An 18,899-nucleotide genomic window follows, 5' to 3' on the forward strand; every position below is an offset into this window, starting at 1 on the left:
TTCTTTTTGGTTGAGATGGGTAGAGTTCATTTAACCAGAGTGTCAAAATCCCTGTAGAGTTTTTAATTGCCTAATAAAGTGAATTCTCCAAACACTCCACTCTGTCTGAAAGCCTCAGACAAGGGTGATTCAAACAAGTCACAGGGTCTTAGCACCCTTTTTTCTAGGAATCTTTCCCAAACATAAGCCCATGGATTGGGGCAGTTGCCCTAAGGCACGAGGAGGCCAGGAACTCTCCCCAGGCCACAAAGGCTCCGCGGCTCTGAGAGGCCTCATAGGATCCGCCAAGACTCCAACGTAAGTCTGGTTCTATTTGGTCACCGTCCCGGACCGTGGCGGCGGGGAAGGCCATCCGGGAAGCCCATCTTGTCACGTCTGGGCGCTTTTCAGCCCACACACAGGGTAATTCTCAAACACAACCTCTATCTGTTAGCTGCAGATAGAAACAGAAACTAGTTAGAAAAATGTGATTCTCGCGCAGGAAAGTCAGAGCACAGAAGAGTTCAGAAGTGGGCGGGTGTATGTGTTTAAAAAAAAAAAAAAATGGGTGGGAACCCCATCAGCCAAGTCTGCAGAAAAAACTAAATGAAGTCTGCCTATCTCTGGCCGGAGCCCCTCCCCTCGGTCCGCGCCGAGGAGTGTGACACAGGTGCCGCTTCCTCCGGCTGCTGAGGGTCAGGAGCGGCCGATCGCGACCCTTGCCACGGTCCCCCTGGCCGTGCCCCGCACCGGTCAGCGATGAGCACTCAGCTGCCGCTGACCACGACCCAGCAAGGTGAGTACCCGCCGGAGGAGGGGCGAGGGGCGACGGGTACCGAGAGGGCGGTGGGGGGGGGGGGGTGGCAAGCCCGAACTGTGGCCAAGGAACCCAGGGACTCTGGCTGCCGCCAGCGAGGGACCCACACGACCGCGTCACCGAACATCGCGGGAACCCGGGCGTCGCAGCGCCCTGCGCATCGCGGGGTCGTGGTCCCCCGAGCCTGGTGCGCGGGCTCTGCGCGCCCCGGGCCTAGAGAGGCCACCTCCGTCCCCGCGGCCACCCGCTGGCTTTCTGTTTCTTTGTGTGGTGGTGGGGAAGTGCCTGTGGCCAGAACTTTTCCCCTGAGAGAATGAAGAGGGAGAGACAGATCGGTAAGCAGCGCAGAGAAAGCACAAGTTGTTTTCGGGACTGCGCCGGCAGGAAGGTGAAGGCGAGTTCTGAGAAACTCGGAGTTAACTCTGCTAACTCCCGACTCCTCTCTTCTCCCAGGCGGGCGGGAACCAACCACACGCAGATGTTGCAGGGATCGGCTCGGCTCGCCTTGACCGTTTGGGCGGTTGCAATTCTTCAGAGCCTGTTTTCTTTCTTTTTAAAACCGGCACATGCTTTCTTAAGGACAGGAAATCCCGCAGGGATTCTTTGTGATTTTCAAAAGCAATGTTCTGAAATGTTACTGGGCCTCCCCCAACATCACCCCCTCCCCCGCCATTGGGCTTTTGCAATAAACATTAAATTTTCATTTAAAAAATAAACAAGCAAACAGACCAAAAAAAAAAAAACCAGTGTTGATCACTCCTCCCTACCCTGGCTAGATCTGATTCTTAGAAACTGTCAGAGAGGAGACTGAGTCTATAATGTAATACATTTAGTAGTTAACAGGGTCATGATTATGGGTACTGGAGACACACTCCATTTGTTTCTTTCTTGAGCCTGGGCGAGAGCCACTGGGTCTGTCTTTGTCCACCGTGTGCCTCTCTGTGTACATGGCCATGTGTGTGCCCATGAGGTGCTCCCAGTTCCTCCCTGCCTGCTTTTGGACCATGTGTGCAACTTATTACAGGAACCTGAGGCCAGCCAACCTCCCTTAGCTGCAGTTTCATCATTCTTTGTGGGAATAATAGGATAGTAGGCCTGTTTGGATTGTGAGAGTTCAGTGGCTCAGCATAGAGATGAACACATGTTAAGCGCTTAATGAATGTCCAGCATCTGTATCATACTGAGGATCCATGAGCTCCTGTGAGTTAGTGTTTACCTTTGTGTATGTGTCTGTGAGTGTGAGTCAGATACTATTTAGTGTGTATGTGTGTCTCGGGGCCAGTGTTGAGGGGACAGGGCACTGTGATTTTTCTAATTCAGGTACCAAGGAAGTGCAGGCCTACAATCCTTCCAGTCTGGAGAAGATGGGCATGCTCAGGGAGCCTTGCCCTCCCCCAACCCATCCACTCACCCTGCCCCTCTACAGTGGTTCTCCAGGATTCAGGTTTCAGACCTTGACCCTTGACCAATGACTGCAAACACTTCTCTTCCAGAACTGATGGAGATGCAGCCCTTACTTGCATACCATTCCAGATTACCCTTAGGATTTACTTTCTGGCAGGATCTCTGCCGTGGGAGAACCGTGGAGCTCTATTTCTCACCACCGCTGCTAGCTCAGGCAGGATGTGTCTATATCCTTCCTGTCTCAGTTTACATCACTACCCCACCCCCAGAACCAGATATTACAATGGAGAGGACCTGCTGCTCCCTCCCAGCCAGGCCCCCGCTATCCAACTGGGTGCATAAACCCAAAGGCAACAATTATTGCGGAGGAGTTATGTGCAGAAATCAATCGCCTTGCCCTTGATGGGGAGGATCAGGCTCAGTGAGGAGATGGCCAGGTCTGGCAGCTTTATATAGAATGCGCTACCTTTGGCAAAAGCAGGGAGGATTGTGTTCAGTGCCAAATGACATTCCATCAGAGCTGTTGCTCAACCCCTCCAGATATCCGTGGCTTTTGGGAGTCACATGGCTTTGGCACAGCCAGCAACTGGACCTTCCAAGGGTGCCCAGAGTTGGCCAGTTATTTCTGGGGACTTGCAGTGCCTCCAGGGAAATAGGAATGTGGGGTAAGAGGTGTCTTGTGCTTGCAGTGGGAGCTCACCAGCCCATCTACTATGGGGAGAGAGAGGCCCTTCACCAGCAAGGAGAAGCTGGCAACTCAAGTCAGTTTGCCTCTTTGAGTGGCAGGTATATAGTCCATCAAATGCCCTTCTGAGACCCCAACCTAAACACCTTCCAAAGGGTGAGCAAACACAACACCTAAGCACAAGCCCTTAGGCACTCTTAAGCACAAGCTACAAACAAAACAAGAAAATTTAAACAATGTTTGAAGAGTTTATAATAGAATTTCTTCCCACCTCCAGAGCAGGGACTTTATAGATTTATGAGAAACTTTCTAGAAGTATTGTATATCTCTACAATTGCTTTTTCATTTACAAATGAAACATGTATTCTACTTCATCTTTTTTTTTTCTTCATAAGACCATATTTTACAGAGTATACTTTATCAACATATACAGATCCATCCTTCTTGGGGCTGCATAGTATGAATATGAATGGGTTATTTAACCAATTCCTCCAAAAATGGACATTTGGGTTGTGTACAGTCTTGATTTCTTTTTTTAACCAGACACAGTGCTGCCATGACAACCCTTGTAAGTAGGGTTTCATTTGCATATGTTTATGTACATTTAGGATACTTTCCCTCAGAATTTAATTTGGACAAAAAGTATATACATGTGAAATGTTTTTAGATACTGAAAAATGCCCTTCAAAAGGTCACATGAATTTCTAACACTTTCTGACAGCCAATGAAAATGGTGTTTCCCCGCATCCTCACTCACACTGTGTGGTTTTTATCTTGCCCAATCTGATGTGTGACCCATGTTCTCACTTTTGAATGTGCCTCTGTAATTACACGTGCTTTTACACTTCTGTTAGGTACTGTGTTTCTTTTGCTGAGAAGTACCTTGTATGGCCTTTGCCCACTTCCTAGCAGGTTCCCTACCCCCACTGAGGAAATATGCCCCAGAAGTTAAATGAAGTGTGCTGTCTCTCATGGTGAGTGAGAGGGTGGACCTAAGCCCCACAAGTGCTGTGCTGGGGAGTCAGACTTGATTGGATACCATCTCCAACACTTACTGACTTTGAGGAGATATAGGAGACCTCGGAGCTTCAGTTTTCTCATCTGTCAACAGCTACTTCTTGGGAATAGTGTGATGAACAAGAGAATAAGGGTCTGGCGCTGTGCCCAGTGATGTGGTATTGGCAGATGTTGTTGTTAACAGAATTTAGCAAACCTGGCCTGCAGGTGCTAATCATCTCCAGTCTCCCTAGCAGAGAGCAGCTGAGTTTGCTTTTGATAATGTAACAGAAGCAATGTCGGTACCTATATGCCTAGGCCCATGGTCCAGCCTTGCCTGGGTCATTCCTCCACTGCCTGGCCTCACAGGCATATTCTTCCCTGTTTTGCAGATGAAACACTGGAGGCTGGGGAATGATGATCCTCAGGGCTTCCTGGTCCCCAGGATACAGCCAGGCTGTGGACACAGGCTATGAGACCCCAGAGCCAACAGAGGCTAACCTGAGTGTGGCATTAGGGTACATGTGGGCCTGCTGCCCATGTGTGCCAGGCAGGGCCTTTTGCCTCCCACAGGCAATGAGAACCATGCCCAGGAAACCAGGGCTGTGCCTTTGCACAGATGCTTAAAACCTGCCAACCACACCATAGCTTTTTATGCAGGCCTGTGGTCCAACCTCAGTCTACCACTGCTTGCCTTCACCCCTTCTGTGTGGTCAGGCCTGACCCACACTGGGCCAGCTGCTGCCCTCCACAGCCAGCGTGGGACATTCCCTAGGGTCCTTCCTCCTGCCTGGACTGCCCTGTCCCTCCAGCTACACCCTCACACCTGCCTGCTTCAGGCCTCCAGGCTCTCTGGGTACTGCCCCCTATACACACACCTATACCTGCTGGTCAGTTAAGGCCTCCCTGGGAACCTCCTGACATTAGAAAACCACTCACTGGGGCCCTGAGGACACTTTGCAGCCTGAGGGATTTCTGGGTCTGTCACATTTTCAGGAATTCTGACTTCTAAGAAGCTCTGTGACCCCAACTGCCCCCTACCACTTGGTGCCTAGCTCAGGAAAGTGCTCAGCCAGCAACTCAGACACGAACAGGTGACTACACAGACCACCCAGGGGCCAACACTCCTGAGCCCATGTCCATTCGAAGGTCCAAAAACACCTTTTAAAATCATCTGCTCAATGGGTCCTAGTCTAGAACTTGGGCATCTGTAAATAATACATTGCAGCGGACAGAAAGTCAAACCCAAACCAATTCTAAGAACATGCTAATGGGCCCCGGGCATCACCACCAAACTCTTCTACTCTGCATTCTGATTGGTATTTCATTTTCGCCTCCTCTGCTCCCCCACCTGCCCTCCCCACCTTTGCTCAGGGTTTCCTTCAGAGCATTACATAAGCTGAACTTCTGTGGGAACACCACTTCCTGCCCTTAGTCGTTATAAACTTTAATTTGGGTACATCCTTCCAGAACAAATGTTAGTGTGCAAAATCTTAGCTGAGGGCAGATATTGTCAAGCGTCGGTTCTTTCTCTCAGGCCAGTGGGAGCATGAGCTCAAGACGCTGGGCTCCTTCACAGGCTGAACCTCGCACAACTCCCCTCACACTCCCTCCGGCCACTGGAGAGCCTGTGTGCTGGTTCCCTGTGGTCAAAGACAGCCACTGGCCTGTCTTGCCCTGTGATCTGTATCAGAGCATCACTGGCTGCCCACCTTCCTGCTCTGAAGTCTGCCCATCCTCTTGGCCCAATATCTTTTCCAGCTCTCATTCATGACTCTTTAGGATTGATAAATTGCTCAAGACTCAAGTGTGGAGAAGGAAATGGCAACCTACTCCAATATTCTTGCCTGGAGAATCCCACGGACAGAGGAGCCTGACAGGCTACAGTCCATGGGGTCACAAGAGTCGGACATGACTTAGCAGCTAAACCAGTGTGGATAACTCTGTGAGTTAAAAACCCTAAAGGTAGAGGCCCAGTCATTGAGAGCCCCACCCCACCCCTGCACACACAATATGGTGATATCCACTATCTGGAGTTTGACCAGGTGACCGAAGTAAATATCAGAGAAAAGTCATCTTGAGTTTCCAGCAGGAAGGAGGGGATAAATGCACCTGTTCTTAACAAGGTCTGGCCTCAGGGAAATTAACCAGAGCCTGATCTGATATGATACTGTCAGAGCCTAACTTACCTGCTGCTGCTGCTAAGTCGCTTCAGTCGTGTCCGACTCTGTGCGACCCCATAGACAGCAGCCTACCAGGCTCCTCCATCCCTGAGGTTCTCCAGGCAAGAACACTGGAGTGGGTTGCCACTTCCTTCTCCAATGCATGAAAATGAAAAGTGAAAGTGAAGTCCCTCAGTCGTGTCCGACTCCTAGAGACCCCATGGAGTGCAGCCTACCAGGCTTCTCCACCCGTGGGATTTTCCAGGCAAGAGTACTGGAGTGGGTTGCCATCGTCTTCTCCCGAACTGACCTGCTGCTGCTCAGTCGCTTCAGTCATGTCCAACTCTGCGACCCCATAGACGGCAGCCCACCAGGCTCCCCCGTCCCTGGGATTCTCCAGGCAAGAACACTGGAGTGGGTTGCCACTTCCTTCTCCATTGCATTAAAATGAAAAGTGAAAGTGAAGTCGCTCAGTCGTGTCCGACTCTTAGTGACCCCATGGAGTGCAGCCTACCAGGCTCCTCCTCCCGTGGGATTTTCCAGGCAAGAGTACTGGAGTGGGGTGCCATTGCCCTCTCCCTAACTGACCTAGAGGAAGGGAAATTCCCACCTCTAGCCCATGCTAGCCTTCTGTGCCCACCTGCAAGGAGAGAAAAACACTGAGGGACACTTAGGAAGTTCACAGTCCAGAGAGACAGGCTCACTAAAGGATAGACCTCTTTAGACCATAGGGTGCTCCCCTTTCCCTACCCTTCACCACCCAATCCCAATAGGTCATTTTACCCAATATATCACATCTGGCTGCCAAGAAAAATTACAAGACATACAAGAAGACAAAACACACAATTTGAAGATATAGAGCCAGCACCAGAACCAGACGTGAGAGATATGGGAATTACCACACTGGAAATTTAAAATGACTGTGATAAGTAACTCTTTATGACACTTTTATTATAGTCTGTCTTGTATCTGCCACACCTCCCTTCTCTTATTGCCAAAGCATTGTGGCTGGTATACTCTCTGCTGCTCAGTGGACACACCTGTGACCCTTGCTGGGTCTCTGAGGAAAGGAGCCTTGAATTAGAGGCCTTTGGGAGGAACATCAGAGAAGGCAATGGCACCCCACTCCAGTACTTTTGCCTAGACAATCCCACGGACAGAGGAGCCTGGTGGACTGCAGTCCATGGGGTCGAGAAGAGTCGGACATGACTGAGCGACTTCACTTTCACTTTTCACTTTCCTGCATTGGAGAAGGAAATGGCAACCCACTCCAGTGTTCTTGCCTGGAGAATCCCAGGGACGGGGAAGCCTGGTGGGCTGCTGTCTATGGGGTTGCACAGAGTCGGACACGACTGAAGTGACTTAGCAGCAGCAGCAGCAGCAGCAGGGAGGAACATGCTCTGGACAAGGATGCCCCATCATCTCACTGCACACATAATGTAGGTATTTTATCTCCACTGTAATGGACTGACTGGCACGTCACTTGCAGGGAGCACAGGCTGGGACCCCCAACCCCCTTCTCCTTCATACAATGCACACTTTTATGAGAGTTCAAGTATGCACCTACCAGCTGACCCTGGGCCCGGGCACATCCCCCTTGAACCCTGGAATGGAGAGTCTTCTTGTTTTATATGTAGCTGTGGACACGTATTTCAGCCATGTCTTACAGTGAAGGGGATTGTGGTTTGCCAGATCAAAACTAGATAAATTGTCCTGCTTATCTGCCTTTTGTGCTGGGTTCCTATCTGTGACCTCTGTGTTCACTGGACAGCAAAGTCCCCAGCTGTGAAAGGTCCTTTCTCTTGGGATGCTCACCATACACACAGCCTTTAGCAAGTAGGGAGTTCAAGCTCAGGTCCCTCTGCTATACCTTGTGAAGCCATTTAGTGCAAATACACTTGGCTTCAATTGTCTAGTGACAAGGAGGTTAGAAGACCAGCTTTAGAGTTCAGGCTTTGGGTTTGAATGTGGATCGGCTCTGACTTGACCGTGACCTTGAACATAGTGCTGGCCCCTTTGTTCTCAGCTCGTGGGTAAAACTCCTGATATAAAGCCTGGTCTGCATTTATCACTGTCTCTGCCTGAGTGCTTTACGGTGTCCTCAGTGAGTTCTGGCTCACTTTCCACTGTACGGCTCCTCTCCCTGTTTGCTCATTGGCCACTGAAAATAATACCAAAGACAGGAGGCAAAGTCTGTCCTGGTCCTAGGGCTCCAGATGAAGCCCTCAGACCTAGCATAGAAGTCAATTTTGCAATAGCTCTGGGATACTGTGCCCTTCTGTGCTAGGACAGCTTCCTCCAAGGGGTCTGTTCTTTCAGTATTTATCACAGAGTGGGCGAGGTGGGGCAGACAGCATGTGTTCTCTCCCACCAGCTGTGTGACTTTGAACCAACCTTTTACCCTCTGCAGCTTAGTCTTCTTAGCTAGCATCCGAGGAGAACAACCCTTGCTCCCTCAGCTTCACTGCCTGCTTAACAATAAGAATCTTGGCTGTCTTGAGGAAGAGTAGGCTCCTTAAAATCATACATGAACGAATGGATGGAGGGATGGATGGAAGAGATGGGTGGGTGGATGGAGGGAGAGGGATGGATGGATGGGTGGGTGGAGGGATGGGGAGATGTGAAGGGCCAACCAGTGTAAACAAGTCTGATCTGCACAGAGAGTGCTGTTGGTCCCATATTCACCTGCATCTTCCCTGTCCTGTTAGCCCTGCCCCTCAGTGGCCCACAATGGCCTCTAGCTCAGCCCGATGCCTTGCCCCTCCCAGCCTTCCTTGTGCACCCCAACCTGCGTGCACATGGGGCTCCTTCCCTCCCACCTGGCCTGCAGCTGCTCCACCTCTCAGTGTCTTTCCCTTGATGTTTGCACTGGGTGGGTGCAGAGCTGGTGTCCCCTCTCTCCTGGGTGGGCCCCCTTCTCACCACTTCCGGCCTCCAGCCCACACTTGAACTCCTGCGAGGAAGCTGAGCCTTCTCTCCTTTGGTTGTGCCCTGGGACTGACTTGTCATTTGAATAACTTTCCTTCAGCTTCTGCCAAAGTTCTCAATTTAGTGAATTCAGTTCTGCTTTGGCTGAAAATCCCAAATTGTCTTTTTTTTTTTTTAATTTTTACAATCTCTTTTTTCCCTCTTTTCCACAAATTCTATAAACTGTCCTGACCAACTGTCTCCCTGACTCAGAGCATAAAAAATTTGCTGCACTCTGCTTAAGTTATCTCATTTCACCCTCTAGCAGCCCTACGGTGATTATTTTATCTCCATTTTGCATGTGATGATATAGAAACTCAAGAGGCAATGTGAGTTGCCGAGAGCCACCAACCCCTCGCTCATGCACAGCAGGTGTTTCTACGAGGGACTCAGCCAGGGCCGCCTCACACATTAGGCACAGCACTTAGAGCTTTTAGAGAACCACAGAAAAAGGTGTTTCTTTTGCAATCAAAAGGGGAAAATGAACTTTTAAGACTAAACCTTGTATTTGTCTTTATATCAATGTCCCCTCTAAAATGATTGTTAATATGGGGGGTGGGGAGAAAGGACCCAGGAAGACAGAGCGCCTAGGCCCACAAAGGCCCCCTGGTTCAGCCCATCCGGGCCCCAGGGCCTGGTGCCCACTGGTCCCTGCCCAGTGCCCACAGCCCTGACCCTCCTCTGCAGGGCTTCCATGTCAAATCCTCCCACTCTCCCACTCCCCAGCAGTCTTTGCCCACCCAACAAAGGCAGAGCTCCTGGGCTGCTGCCGTGGCTCCCCCATGCCTGCTCTTTGCCTCTACCCTGGGAGATTGCCAGAATCAAAAGGAAATGCTTGAGGATACCCAGAATACTCCCTTTAAAAAAAAAAAAAAAAACTTTGACGGCGCAAAAAAATTTATTTCCTCAATCACGGATCGAACCTGTGCCACTGGACTGTCAGGGAAGTCCTATCTCTGTATCTCCATCTCTGTATTTCTCTTATCCTCTTGCCTTTTTCAGCCATGAAATTAGGCTGTTGTTCTTCACGTCAAAGTTTAAAAGTTTTGTCCTGTTTCACTGTGAAAGAAGCAATTCGTGGTCATTGTAAAATTATACATAAAAAATCAAGGAGGGTGTGGGAAGAGTCTCTCTAAGCAGAGGTGACTTTCAGATACCTACGGGATAGCCAGGTGACAGGAGGAAGGCAGTTCATAAAGAGACCGGGCAGAGATACAGATGGAGGACCTCAATGTAAGGAGTCCACCCAGTGAGGGGCCAAGGTGGGCAGCCATGAAAAGCCTGCTGGACTCATACTGATCACTGTGGATGGTGGATCTCAGCACAGATGCAGAGGCAGGGTGGGGAGTGCAGTTGGTCACGCCCAGGGGGGATACACAGGGTATCCTGTTCAACCGGAAGATGTTACCCAGATGTTGTTTTTCAGTCGCTCAGTCGTGTCCGACTCTTTGTGACCCCATGGACTGCAGCACGTCAGGCTTCCCTGTCCTTCACCATCTCCCCAGATGTAGATTTTATTAATTCCAGCTTAGAAACATGGAAACTGAGGTTCAAACAGGGCCTCACAGGGCATCACTGGCGCTGTCTGGCTGCCAGCCTGGTGTATCCGTCTGCCTCTGGGATGTGGCAGATGGCATGCTGGGAGGGGTTGCCCATGACCCTGGCAGTCCAGTGGTCTGCTCGTCTCCATGTGTCCCTGAGTTTACTCTCCTGCCTTGGAAGGAAAGGCCTTTCTTTATCCACCCCACATGGGGCCAGTTGTGCTGGCTTTGCCCTCCTCAATGAGCCCCCACCTGGCAGCCGAGCAGCTGCTGATGAAATGTTCCTTGTGGCCTGTGAGGGCTGGGCTGTGACGATTGTACCAGCTGAGGCCAACCCACACACAGGTCCTACTCTTCCTCAGGGAGGCAGTGGGCAGCTGCCTCTCAGGGTCACTGCAAGGGCACCCAGAGAGAATAATGCCCCCACCAATTCCTGGCCAATTCCTGGAATGCCTCCACCACAGACCCACCCCTGCGTTGGCAGAGTTGTCTTTTGTTGAAATATCACCAGCCGTGGGACCATTCCAGCACTACGTGTTCTTCTTTGCTGCTGCTGCTCTAGGCACTCTCAAATCTATTTCCTTTCTTCATTCAGGAGTCACTACTTTTTGTTTATCCATTCTGTATATAGAAGCCTACATATGCTTACCTCAACTTCCCACTCCATCTCCCCTCCATCCCTCTCGCCCTTGCAACCAGCAGTCTGTTCTCCTATTGTATAGCACAGAGAACTATATTCAATATCTTATGGTAAACTAGAATGAAAAAGAATATTTTAAAAGGTATGCGTGTATAACTGAATTACTTTGCTATACAGTTGTGATTAACACAACATTGTAATCAACTATACTTCAATTTTAAAAAATAAAGAAAAAAAGGAGGCACTACTTGCCTTCTCTGGTAGGTGAATAAAGTGAAGCTCAGAAATGTTCGGAGGGTTACACAACCAGATGTAGTATGTGGAGCAAAGTGGGGTGCGTGTCTCTGATTCCCTTGGGAACGTACTGTTTTTGCCACAGAAATTCACTCATCAGGTTCTTAAGTGGGGACAGGATGATGTAATGACTTTGAGGAGCTGATGCTGGGACTATAGAGTCACCAAAAAGAATGAAGGCCATCCATCCCTGAATCTCCAAAAGCAATGGCTCCCCACCTGGGGTCCCCACCCCCCAAAAATACACACGTTAAAAAATAATGTCACAGCTACAAATCTCCATTGCAATTATTTTCAGGAGAAATGACATTTCTATAAAATGAATTGTGAGATGAAGTCCAGAAATATGAAAGAGATAAAAAGCCCATCTGTATAGTGGAGCTGGGCGGCCTGGCAACTCCACCCCAGTCCCCCCTTGTGATTGTCACTCTCAAGTCATGGCTGGACACCGGGGGCTTCAGTAACCCAGTTTTCAGTCTCCTGGCTGGTGCGTCAGAATGGCCACCTGAGGTCTCATTACTATTTGTCGTCAGTGATGATGTTTTGGGGCTTTTGGAGGGTCCTTCCATATTAGACATTTTCATCACATAAAATACTCTCACTGTGGTTAAATTGAGGAGGGCATGGCAACTCACTTCAGTAAACTTGCCTGGAGAATCCCATGGACAGAAGAGCCTGGCAGGCTGCAGTCTGGGGTCACAAAGAATCGGACACAACTGAAGTGACTTGGCATGCATGAACATACGTGGTTAAATTATTTGCCTATAGCCAGACTGCAGCATACACCCAGCTGTCCATCACTTTACCAATTAATCCACAAGAAAGGTTCTTATCAAACTTCGAGTCTCTGTGAAGAAATCTTAATAGTTAGAAACTATTGGGTCAGCCAAAAATTTCTTTCAGGTTTTTAAACCCAAATGAACTTTTTGGCCAATCCAATAGATAGATGGTTCCATTAGGGAAGCAATTTATCCACAAATGTTTACTAACGACCATGTACACCCCTGGTTCATCAACAGAAACTTAAAGACTTCTATGTATCCGCCCTGTCCTAGGGATGCAGGAGAAGATAATAAAAAGTCTAGACAAGATCCCTGTCCTCAGAGCATCATTGGACTTCTTGGTGCAACAGAACACACATCATGACAGGAATAAAAAGCATCCAAACCCCTTACTGCGAAATTTCTTAGCAACTGAATTCAGGTTCCAGATTGAATTGCCTGTGTCTTCTTCTGATTCTTCATAGCTAAATAGATATCTAGCAATTTAAAGACTAACTTAACTTCTCAAATATAAATTGCTATCTAAAATTACTTAACACTGATAGCTAATATTAAATTATGGTGTATTTCTCCTTAACTTAATCTTGTTGAATTAAGACTTTGTCCTTGAAGAACTTGTCAACTCACAGCCTAAAAGTTGAGAATTATGTTTTATTTGGTGGATAAATCTGAGGACTTAAACCCAAGATGCAGCCTCTTAGATAGCTCTGAAAGACTGCTCCAAAGAGGCAAAGGGAAAGCCAGGATATATAGAAGTTTTTGCAACAAAAGACCGAGTAGTTGGAACATCAAGTAATCAAAAGATTACTGTTTATCAAAGAAAACTAGACATCTTAAGTTCATGAATTCAGTACTTTTCTGTGTCTGGGAAGATGCAATAATCTAGGTTCACTGAATTAATTTCTTTGATATGCACCTTAGCTATGTGGGGCCAGTAGCCTGTGCTTTCTCATCTGGGTCTCAGAGGGGTAGCTGCACAGCAGAGTGCTGGATGGCAGATATCCTGCTTCCATCCTAAGTTCCCTCGGGGCTTACTATCTGAGCGACTCTGATGAGATGGCTTGATGGCTGCAACATCCTTTGCTTACTGATGTGGCAGGCAATATTTTAGTTCACAGACCAACGTTCATTGTTGAGAATGTTCTAACTCAGGGAATGACTAAAGTTTAGACAAGTTGAAAGAATGTTAAAATACAGAAAATAGTGCAAGTGTGTGGGGTACCTGCTGTGAGCTTAGATGATCTGATGTGTCACACGTGCTGAGCAAATGTTGGTTCAAAGTATTCTTTCCTTGTCACCGTCCTTCTCTGTGAGATGGGTCTGTGGATGGTGCCTCCTTCCTCTGGATGAAGGACAGGCTGGGAGCAGCAGGGCTGTGATTTGAACCCAGGTGCTCCAACCCCAAGGCCATCTTTTCAGCCCTGCTCAGTATCACCATTTGTATGTGTAGACAGTGGAGGGTTTCAAAAGAGAACAAAATTCTCTTTCACAGGAGTGAAAGAAGGTTGGTTCCAATGGGCTTTTTAACTGCGCTCATTTATATCAGGCATTGGTCGCTACTCCTAGGTCATTTCCTATTTAAGATTCTTGGAACTTCTGAAAAGATCTTCTGGAACATGCTATTTTTAAAGAACTCATTCGAGTGAAATGACATTTGTCACTCACTGAAAAGGCACATAATGCTACAGAAAGTCAGAATACAGCTTTGAAGACATTGCAGTCGAAGACAGATGAAATCTATGGTTTTCCTCCAAAGTTCAGACACCCGGTGAGACTGTGTTTCCAGGCTGTTTATTTCCTGAGGCTTTGGTCTCTGGCCAACTGTTCATTGTCCTCTGTTCCTTTGGTAAAAGCCACAGGGTCACACCACCCAGAGGCACAATTATCTGGGTTCCTGCCCTCATTGCCCTGGGGCTCTAGAAACAGAGGCCTGACTGTCTATGCAGATAAACACAGATAAAAGGTTGACCGCTCACTGCCCTGCTTTCTGCCTGGGGTCTCCAAGGTTCTCCTTTGAGCTCCCTTGAGTGGGGCCCTCCTCTAAGAAGAAATGAACAGAGGACGGTCATTCTCCTCGGCCTTGGTTCCAGACATCTCCTGAGCCAAGCAGCTCCACTCAGGAACCCTTGTACAAATGCTTCCCAGACCTCCTCAGGCCTCCCTGGAGCAGGCCCTTGGTGTAGCCAGGCTGTGACCACTTGAATAAGCAATTTGTTCTGGTCTGGAACCTGACATCTCAGGACTCAAGATTCCCTGGAAGGTCCCTCTGTGATGAGGCCTCTCTAATCAGTGCAATTGGCCAGGGGAGCTGCACAGACTCCAGTCAGAGAGGGCAGGCCATAGCCTTCACTGCAGAGATGGCCTTGAACCTGTGCAAGATTTAAATCAGAGGTGGGACCTGCCACTCTCATACCATGTCATCAGCCCCTGTTTTAACCCCACCAATAACCAGTGTAGGTGAACTTGAGTTGGTGACTCACCCTCTCTGGCCTCCATGGCCCCGGTACCTGCATCCTGTCATACTTATGGAGTGTTCAGGGCACAGTGAGCCATGGGTACAGCCAGACTCTGCAATCTGTGCAAAGTGGCCACAGCAGTGGATGGTGTCCTGTGTTCTTATAGCTAATGATCTTTCAGCTTGCACCTCTCACTGCCCTGCTTTCTGCCTGTGGCCTCTCTATGGTTCTCCTTGCTCCTTTGAGCAGGGCCCTCCCCAAGAAAAAATGAGCAGAGGGTGGCCATTTGAAAGGCTGCAAACATGTCAGACCTGGGTTCAAGATGCAGCTTAGCCACTCAAGGCTCCATCCTCATGGGCACTTTAAATGAGATGTAGGAAAGGCCCAGGCCTAGCACTGAGCTACCACAATGCAAATATTAGCATGAGGGGGAAGAGAGAGGCTCAGTGACACAGAGACTTAAGCCAAGCGTTTGCAGACTAAGGCCCATAGGATGCCTGTTTTTACAAATAAAGTTTTATTGGAATGGGCTTCTTTGGTAGCTCAGCTGGTAAAGAATCTGCTTGCAATGCAGGAGATCCCGTTTTGATTCCTGGATTGGGAAGATCCCCCGGAGAAGGGAAAGGCTACCCACTCCAGTATTCTGTCCTGGAGAATTCCATGGACTGTATAGTTCATGGGTCGCAAAGAGTTGGACACAACTGAGTGACTTTCACTTTCACTTTATTGGAACACAGCTGTACCCATTCGTTTGTATAAACAAACTTCCTTCAAGGGACAACAGCAGAGTTGTAGCAGAGACCACATGGTGTACAGACTATTTAGTGTGTGGCCCTTCCTCAAAAAAAGTTTCCCAACTGCTGTCTTAAACCAACAGGAGCATCTCCAGTGGCTTGAATTCTAGCCCTGGAGCCCACCTGGCCCCACTGCACTTCTCTCTGGGGGAAGCCATAGCCTCATGGATGGATGAGAAGGCACAGAAGAAAGACCTGCAGCCGAGGCTAGGGACCAGGTAGCAGCCAGGTACGCCCATCAGGCCAGGCCTGGCTTACCTGGGTGAAGATGGAATGACTCATTCCTGTGACCTGATCCACCCAAGCTGCCAAGGGAAGCTTGTCCCTCTTGTGGCTTTTACCTTCTTTTGCCTTCTTTTCACCTGTCTACCCCTGGCCCCATAAACATAGGCAGCTGGGGCTCTCCTACTGCCTTGCAGAAAATCCTCACCCCATCTGGGCAGGTATAGGAAAAAGAGCCAAACATCAGACAGGCTGTGCCTGGACCAGACAGCTCTCCCATCTCGTTCAGAAAACAGGGCTTCTCAGAAGGGCCCAAGCAGGCATTGGGCTAGGAGCGTTGTCCTGAACCTGGTTTTGTTTTTCTTTTTTTAACTTTTTATTTTATATTGGCATATGGTTAATTAGCAATGATATGTTAGTTTCAGGTGTACAGCAGAGTGATTCAGTTATACACTTACCTGTTCTTTTTCCAATTCTTTTCCCATTTAGATTGTTATATAATATTGAGCAGAGTTCCTGTGCTATATAGTAGGTCCTTGTTGGTTGTCCATTTTAAATGAAACAATGTGTACATGTCAACTCCACACTTGTAGTCTATCCCTCCTGCTAACCATTCCCCTCTGATAACCATAAGTTGGTTCTCAAAGTCTGTGAGTCTGTTTCTGCTTTGTAAATAAGTTCCTTTGTATCATTTTTTTTAATTCCACATTTAAGCAATATCATACGCTAGTTCTCTTTCTCTTACTTCCGTATGCCGCTCTCTAGATCCATCCACGTTGCTACAAATGGCATCATTTCATTCTTTTAATGGCTGAGTAATATTCCATTGTATATAAGTACCACATTTTCTTTACCCAACTTAATGACATCTTTCCCCATCTCAGGAGGTTATTATCCCTCTTTTCAGATTGGATATGTTGACTCAGAGGAAAAAGTATGTCCACATTTCACCAGTTATGAGATAGTGGACCCTGAGTTCAACAACAGATTCCCTGAGTCTACACTCCTACTCTGCCTCTGCCACCGGCATCAGCAAGCTTTTTAGCCCAGCCCATGAGTGTGTTTTGAGCACCCACTGTGTGTCAGGCCCTGGGGATTTGACAGTGCACAAACCAACAGTCATCCAAAAAGAGAGCTTACATTTCAGTGGTGACGGACACAAGACCTGCAGGTAGAGTGCTCAATAAGTCAGATGACGCTAAGTGTGGGGAGGAAGATCAAGCCAGGAAAGGAGAGAGGCCCAAGGGACAAGAGGTGGTGCCATTCTAAAGAGAGGGGGCAGAGAATCTTCACTGGGGAAGTTGATATTTGAGAAAGACCTAAAGGAAGCCAGGGAGCCAAACATGGGATTGAATATCTGAGAGGAGGCACAAGAGGCAGAGCACAGCACATGCAGAGGTCCTGCAGTAGGACCAGGCTTGGCCTGATCGAGGAACTGATAGGAGGCAGTGCAGTGGGGAGAGGAGTGGGAAGTGGTGACTAGGAGATGAAGTCAGACAGGTAAGGCAGCACAGGGCCAATGGGACTGTCTCCCAGCACCCCTTGTAGCAGCTGGAATTCTACCACCTTCCTGAATTTTCCCTGCCAGAAGGTTTCTCATCCCGAGTGAGGAGCCCCTCAGCATCTCTGCTAAGGCTCTAGCAAGGTTCTGAGTTAGCTGTTACACGTACTGGGGGCTGAGAAGGAGAGAAGAGGATGGCAGAGAACTCCTAAGTGATGCCTGAGGTGCAGTGGTGACGGAGGCCTTCACCAGGCACCCCATTTGTGTTTATGTGCGTGTGCTCAGTCATATCTGATTCTTTTGAGACCCACGGACTATACCCCACCGGGCTCCTCTGTCCATGGGATTTCCCAGGCAAGAGTACTGGAGTGCGTTGCCATTTGTTCTCCAATGTCCTGAAAGATGCCTTAGTTGCAGGCCCACATGTGCGTGTGCACACGCACGTGCACGTACACACACGTACACACACCCACAGTGGCTGGCTTTCAGAGCCTCTCTGAAATTACTGGTTGCATCTTCTGGGTGGAGTTTTTCTGCAGGGCCATGATGAGCTCTACAGGAAATGAATATGGGTATGAGGTTCCTGGCACCTGCCCTCACAGGCACTCAGGACTCTCGGGGACCAGCTAGGAGTGTTACAATGTGGGACAGAACCCCATGCAGGGCCAGAGAGGGGGACATTGCCATCTCCCTCCCAGCTCTGGGTCCACGTAAGCCCTGGGGAAACAGTCCAGCAGAAGGCACAGAGCAGTCCCCAGGGCTGCAGGGTCTGGCCCAGCAGGGGTGGAGAAGAGAATCAGGAAAGGATGTGGACAAGGGTGCTCTCAGGCCCAAGACTCCTGGGGTCCAAGCTGCCACCTGCCTGGGAAAGGTGGTCCCCACAACACTCTCAGCCTAACCCGGAAGCTTCACACAGAAGACGCAACCATCAATTCCAGCGAGGCTTCTGAAACCTGACCTCTGCCTGTGTGCACATGTGTGCTTGAGTCCCTGGTGGAGTGAAAGAGCAGCCTAGAAACACAGGCTCCATCTCCCTGATATCAGAAGGGTGATGAGACCAGTGTGGGCTCCTGCAGCTCAGCTTAGAAGCCAGGATTCTACCACTTGAGTCTCTCTGCACCCCCATGTAAGAGGCACAAATTAATGCAACTGCTCACGGAGGAAAGTCCCACTAGCAGCCAGGTTCATTAGGCGGGGACAGAGGTTGAGGTTTCATCTGCTTTTTGTTTACACACTGTTGTGTTTAATCTGCTGAGCTGCCCCGGAAACCATCCGGTTAAGTGATGGGGGCCAATTAAATATGGCTCAGGAGCTCATCCTGGCTGCCTCCTGCCCTCAGATAATATCATCCCTGCACGCGAATCCAGGTGCTCTTCAAGTGACTGGCTTTTCATCTCCACGGGGACAGGCATGCTAGGCTTCGGGTCACCCGAGCACCCTTTGTACTTGGAACCTCTCGCATATACCAGTGCATGGACATGTTTCTCATCTTGCCTGGTTCTCCCTGCAGCCTGGGACAGGCCAGAGGGTGTGAAGGGAGGGTCAGCCTCCCCTGAGATCTCTCTAAGCCAAGGGGCCAGGCAGGCTGTCCATGCCCACCAGGGAGGGGAGTGCTCTTAGACACCACTTAAATGAAGGGTCTGGGGTCCTCACAAAACT

The 18,899-nt window shown here is 49.1% G+C and overlaps 1 protein-coding gene across 2 annotated transcripts in view; it reads left to right on the top strand.

The window, feature by feature from the left end:
• The first annotated feature begins 354 nt into the window (after positions 1 to 354).
• GYPC (glycophorin C (Gerbich blood group)) overlaps positions 355 to 18,899 on the top strand; it is a 48,907-nt gene continuing 30,362 nt past the window's right edge. Inside the window, exon 1 of one of the 2 annotated variants that reach the window (XM_027563030.1) lies at positions 355 to 775. In XM_027563030.1, coding sequence (XP_027418831.1) covers positions 739 to 775 — 37 coding nt within the window. In that variant the 5' untranslated portion in view covers positions 355 to 738. The remainder of the gene's footprint in view (positions 776 to 18,899) is intronic. The other variant, XM_027563023.1, reaches the window with a different exon arrangement.

The sequence above is a fragment of the Bos indicus x Bos taurus genome, chromosome 2 (genome assembly GCF_003369695.1).
Source record: "Bos indicus x Bos taurus breed Angus x Brahman F1 hybrid chromosome 2, Bos_hybrid_MaternalHap_v2.0, whole genome shotgun sequence".
NCBI classification, from domain to species: Eukaryota; Metazoa; Chordata; class Mammalia; order Artiodactyla; family Bovidae; genus Bos; species Bos indicus x Bos taurus.